Source organism: Pagrus major, chromosome 12 (assembly GCF_040436345.1).
Source record: "Pagrus major chromosome 12, Pma_NU_1.0".
Lineage (NCBI taxonomy): Eukaryota > Metazoa > Chordata > Actinopteri > Spariformes > Sparidae > Pagrus > Pagrus major.
The window spans coordinates 25,730,685-25,736,684 of record NC_133226.1 but is presented as its reverse complement, the minus strand read 5'-3'; the positions used below and the strand labels follow the sequence as shown (position 1 = coordinate 25,736,684).

The 6,000-nt window shown below is 40.8% G+C and overlaps 1 protein-coding gene across 1 annotated transcript; it reads right to left on the bottom strand.

The window, feature by feature from the left end:
* Positions 1-267: 267 nt before the first annotated feature.
* polm (polymerase (DNA directed), mu) lies at positions 268-4,576 on the bottom strand. The gene is made up of 11 exons (XM_073477932.1): positions 4,073-4,576; positions 3,538-3,709; positions 3,147-3,245; positions 2,868-3,038; positions 2,708-2,779; positions 2,448-2,568; positions 2,237-2,369; positions 1,861-1,963; positions 1,391-1,774; positions 1,150-1,233; positions 268-1,055 (listed from the first exon to the last, which is right to left on the bottom strand). The coding sequence occupies exons 1-11, from the start codon at positions 4,249-4,251 to the stop codon at positions 969-971; spliced, it is 1,605 nt and encodes a 534-aa protein (XP_073334033.1). The 5' UTR covers positions 4,252-4,576; the 3' UTR covers positions 268-968.
* Between the last annotated feature and the right edge of the window lie 1,424 nt (positions 4,577-6,000).

Genomic DNA, 6,000 nt, shown 5'->3' with positions numbered 1-6,000 from the left:
ACCTGGGACTATCGTGAGGTAACATCTCTATTTTATTTATTTTCTGGATCGCCATGAAACGTATTCATGAATCCTCTGACCGTTCCTCTAGCGCCACCATGAGGTTCACATGTGAAGTGTTTTTATTAGATGTGTTGACAGTAAGAAAAATATAGAATATAACCAGACGTTATCCGTTTAAGATTTAAGATTTTATCTTTGAACACATCTTTTATTGTAAAGACCAGATCAGCAGGTAAGACAAACATCCTGTAACAGGCAGTCGAGTTGTAGCAGCAGTGATTATCTGTTTTTATTTTTAATTGAGGACTCCAACACTCTAATTAATGACCATTTCTTTAAATTAAACTGTTTAGAAAAAGTCAAAGAATCATAAAATAGAATAAAATACAATTTACAATTAAAAATATGTAAAAGCTGCAGCTGCACAGTGTTTAAACGAAGACAAAGGAATGTGCAAAATATTGACTTATGGACTCAAATACAAGTTGTGGTGCATTGAACTGGACTTAGTTGTGTTTCTTTTAATTTTCCGAACCACTTTGGTGTAAGTGGGTGGATAAAATAATAGAAACACCTTCCAGTGTGATGCAACACAAACTGCGTCCTCCAACAATGATCCTTCAGTTGAATCAACTTCTTTCATAAACGGCTTCATGATGGAGGATTTATCACAGTTTAGTATCAGACTTTTCCAGCTCACACATGCACGAGCACATTCCTGGTAGATTACTTTGTCACATTTTACTGTTTACGTCACGATTGTGGCGGCAAAATGTAAAATCATCTCTGATGAGATTTTGTAAAGTTGTAAAATCTTGTCTCATAGTGATATAAACCTTCAAACTAATGGCTCCTCAGTTTTCTTGGGTCTTATTTCATTGGCTACATCTCGTTGATGCTCCTGTCTCTGGGTTATTATCCTCAGATACCTGCTTCACCCTCCTGTCGGAGCTCGTCACGTCCTCTCAGGCGTTTCTCTCTGACGGAGGAATGAACTCCAGACCGAGATGAGCAAATATCTCCTCCTCTGACGTCGCTCGCAGATAACTTCTCTGAAAGAATACAGAAAAAACAAAATGACATCCGGCTGATTTTAAGAAGACAGATAAAAGTCACGGGTTTTGTTTATGACGACAGTGTGTGCACCTGTTTGTTATCATACAGAGCGTGGCTGCTCAGAGACATGTTCTTCTCGTGTCCCGCCCAGCGACGCAGCTCTCTCTCAAACAGCTGTGGACAAAATGGAGTCGGAGGAAATATTATTCAACATTTGTCAATTTTCTTTATCTTTTCTTTACATTTTTCTTCTTACTATGTTTATTATTATGCACCAAAACACCAAATTAAATTCTGATTCTTATATTTTAGTTCATTTCTGAAGGGTCACCTTGGATCCGGTCCAGCCCAGCAGAGCAAAAGCAAACTGGCTGATGGGAGACACGACCAGGTCGACTCTCACAGCTCTCCACAGTTTGTGTCCGGCTTGTTTCGTCTGATCCGCCTCCAGCCCTTCATCCTCACAGCAGCCGTGTTCACTAATCTGGATGTGACCATGTGGATGTGACTGTGGATTTGGATCAGGTGTGTTGAGAGTTTGCAGGCCGTTTTCTGTCGCTGTCTCTGGCTGTTTCGCTCCTCGTTTCTCCTCCTCGGTCAGTTTGAAGATGGAGAAACACCTCTCGAAGCGGTCCATGTTGGAGGCGGGTCGACCAGGACCGTCCTTAGACTCCAGGTACGAGTTTCTGGTGGTTTTCTGGTACAACAGGAAACCCTGGAGAGAGAATGTGGATGGCATGAATCCAGGCTTTTAGACATTCCCTCCAGGGACAGTATGCGACTGAATAGCTCAGAGTTTACCTGCGATTCCAACCAGGAAACCACTTTCGGCATCAGTCCCACCTCTCTGCCCTCCTCTGGGTGTGTTATCAGGAAGTCAACATCGTGGCCCGACAGCTTTCCCCTGGAGACACAAAAGGTGATGAAGATAAATCGAAGAAGCTGCTGGTTCCAAATAATATCCTCACTGTTAGAAACACTTTACTGGATGAATCAGCAATGCTACAGTTTTTTGTTGTGACCCTCAGCTCTAAACACTACAGTACCCATGTCTCCAGTCGAAGAAGCCGAGGCAGGGTCGGCAACATCGAGGTGTATTTTACAAGCTGAAATGTCTTTTTGACCTTTAATTCATGGTCACGATGTGTCAGAGGTTCTGGTTGTTTTGCTCTTTTACCTCCTGAATCCTCCAATCAGAGTCATGTGTGCGCCCGGTAACACAGAGACAACAGCTCGCTGCACAATCTCACTGATGACATCAGCTTCTGCCTTGGTGACCGGCTGGTTGAGGTCATCGTAATGCTCGAGGCCTGAGAGACGACAAACTGTTCACTCAGACAGAAACAAGATGAAACAGAGTCTGAACACAGACGAGCAGAGACACAAACCTGCCTGCTGCGCTCGGTTGAGTGTTTGTCCTGAATCCTGCAGCTGCTGAAGGCCGAGGATCCCGTCTCTGATCCAACGATCGGCTGTTTTTGCTCCGACTCCAAAAATACCTGTTAAAACCTGAAATACACATAGGGTTAGGGTCAGGGACTATTTTTAGCAGTGTATTAATCCATGCTTGGTGCTGTAGTGAGTATTTGTGGCAGCAGGACAGTGTGTGTGTGTGTGTGTGTGTGTGTGGACAAAACATCTGACTGACCTTCAGAGCTTTATATCTCTCAGACTGCTTCATGGACTCAGCTTCACTTGATGCTCCGGTCTCCAAAATATCCTACAAGAAGAAATAATAAAAATATTTTATTAGATCTTCTCTGAGTGTGATTAAGTAGCTAAACGTGAAATCACACTTTTCTACTGACCTTGATGACTCTGAGTGAATGATCTCCGAGACAGGGAAGCCCTCTGAGCTCCGTCATGCTCGTCACCGGTCTGGGCAGAGCCTTCAACACGGCGGCGGCCCGGCGAAAAGCGACACCTCGTCCTTCCTCCTCACTCAGCTCAGCGTTTTCAGCCAGGAGCGACAGAGCATCCTGAGACAGGAAATACATCACACGGAGCGTCAGAACACACAGATGTTGTTTTATTTAACATCAGCGCTGTAGGTGATACTGGAGATCTGTGTTAGCTGGAGGACGTACAGTGAGGACGGCGTTATGGTTTTCCAGGGTGGTTCTTCTCTGACAGGCGTAGCTGGGGACAGAGAACGCCACCACCTCGGCTTCACTCGTCTGCTGCTCCTGAAAGACACAGAGTCATTCACAACGATTATTTCATTGTCTATTTATCAGTTGATTATTTCTCGATTAATCAATTCGTTGTTTGATCTATAAAATGTCAGAAAACGGTAAAAAATGTCGGTCAGATTTTCGTACATACGGATATATCAGGAGAAGTGAGTCTTCACACTCAGAACATACTGTTTTTACTCTTTCCGGGGATTCCTGAGTTTTACTTTCACTCTGAAACGTTTAATTACTGTGTCTGAGGCTGAGCAGAGCAGCAGTGATGATTCCTGTAAAATAAACGTACCTGCAGTTTATGTCTGTCCAGTATCTCAACAGGATGTCCTGCCTTCATGCTCTCCGTGTACCAGCTGATGTCCAGGAGGTGAGCGGGCGTTTGACCTCTGACCTGCGAGTCGAGCCACGTCCTGACCTCGTCACCGCAGTTGTTCTCACAGATGACGTGTGTGACACTTTCACTGTGAAGAAGAAGAAGAATATTGACTGCCAACGATCTTGATTTAATGTCTTAAGAGAGAAATATCAAACATTTGCTGAATCCAGCTTCTCTATTGTGAGGATTTGCTGATTTTATATCATTGTTACTTGAATATCTTTGTGTTTTAGATGTTGATCTGCAGAAATCTTTATTTAAAAACTTTTAAAAAGTACAACATTTCCCTCAGAAGTGGAGCAGAGGTAGAAAATGGCAAGAAAAGACTCAAACTTGGATTCGAGTAAAAGTACTTAGTTACATCCCACCACTTGTTTTCTCTCTTTAAAGTAACTTATTTCTACTTTAAGTTACATTTCCTGAACTGGATCATTACAGTTGATTTTACCTGAGCAGCTCGTCCACCTGAAATCCCTTCTTTCGGCCGAGCTGAGAGAGGAAAGCTCTCCGACTGGCTCCCATTTTTCTCTCCAGCAGGAACAAAACAACCTGAGGGAACTTGCTCGGTCCAGTCCCAGTGTTCCCAGTATGAGACGAGACCACTTTCCTTCTCTTTAATGGCACCATGGTTCGGCTCTGTGGCTCAGTGAGGTGTTAAAACACACCTGTGTCGAGGTATATGAACTTTTTTTTAAGCTAATGTTGACATTAGCTCTGCTCACTGCTGTCATACATCCATCACTTCTCTGCTGCTAGCTTACTTTAATATCGCTATTTGTCACAACATGGCGATGACTGCTCATAAAACACCGCGACGGAGTTGAGTTAAGACGTCCAACGTAACTGAATCCGCTTTCTGAGGCAGGTTAGTGGGAAATAAAACCACTTTCACCACAAAAACTTCTCTTAAACAGACTGCCGCCGGATGCAGCTGCGTAGCTGCGCCGGCTCCGCGTGTGCGTCACCAAAATACTTCCGACTGGAAACAGAGCACGATACGCTCTGCTGCTGCATTCACGTGCTCCTCGGATAGTTGGGAAGAGGGTCTTCCGACTTCGGTGTGTTCATGTGCGTCATGTCGGAATGTGGGAGCAACGTGGACACCGAAAATAATTTGTTCTGCATTTTATTGAGTGTTTAAAGAAGTGAGTGACACGAAGAGTAAAGGGAAAGACACAACGACTGACAATGCAGGACTGTGGTAAAAGTTTCTTATCGTCAACCCAGTGTCAAGATTACGTTTTTCCGCTAATTCCGACAGCACGTGAACGCACAGTGCCTTCTCGGTATGGAAGACCATTTCTGCCATTATGAAAAAACAAACTGTTACTTAAGATAATAAATAAATAAATAAATAAATAAATAGTCATGGTTAGTCAAACTTACCAGATAGTAAGTCCTGATCGTTTTAACTTATTATCTCATATTTTCAATTTAGTATATCATAATTTTGATGAAGTATCAGCATCTCCTCTACTTTGGTTTTGCTTTTTCTAGATTTTGTCTTATTTAAAAAAAAAAGTATTTACTGTCTCATAATTTTGATATAGTACATCATAATGTTGATTAACCATTTGATAATATTGACTTTTAATCTCATAGTTTCTAATTAATATCCCATAATTCTGATTTAACATCACATAACTTGAACTAAGTATCAGTATTTCACCAATTTTGGTTCGGCTTTTCTACATTTTGACTTAATATATGATATATTTTACTAACTAACTTACTTAATACTTTTGATTTACTCCCTCGTAATTTTATTTTGTCTTTAATTTAATATTTCAAATGTATGACACAATAACTTATTATCTATTTCTTTTTTAGCAAATCAAAATTTTCACTCACTGTCTCCTAATATTGCTCTTTTGACTTACCATCAGCACCTTTATTAGATTTTTTTAATCATGCATACCTCTTCATATGTTGTTTTCTGAATATATATATTATGTTATTATTTTTATATACTGTATTATATAGATTTATATATTTTAAAGGGTTAATCAGATACAGCTTGGGGCTTACAGGCTGATTAATGGGAGAGGAAAGAAGAGAAAAGTTGTAATACACAAATGTGTATTAATTGTTTTAACTTTTCTCAATTTTTTTAAAGATAAAATGTTGAAGAGTTTTACCTTTTGGGCCTCAAGCAATTTCTTAAATGACATGATCGGAGAGGTTTAGATATTAGGTTTCAAAAAAGTTGGGAACCACAAGCTTTTGTTGTGTTTTTGATGTAAAATGAAAGTATCTACAGTCATGGAAAAAATTATTAGACCACCCTTGTTTTCTTCAATTTCTTGTTCATTTTAATGCCTGGTTCAACTAAAGGTACATTTGTTTGGACAAATATAATGATAACAACAAAAATAG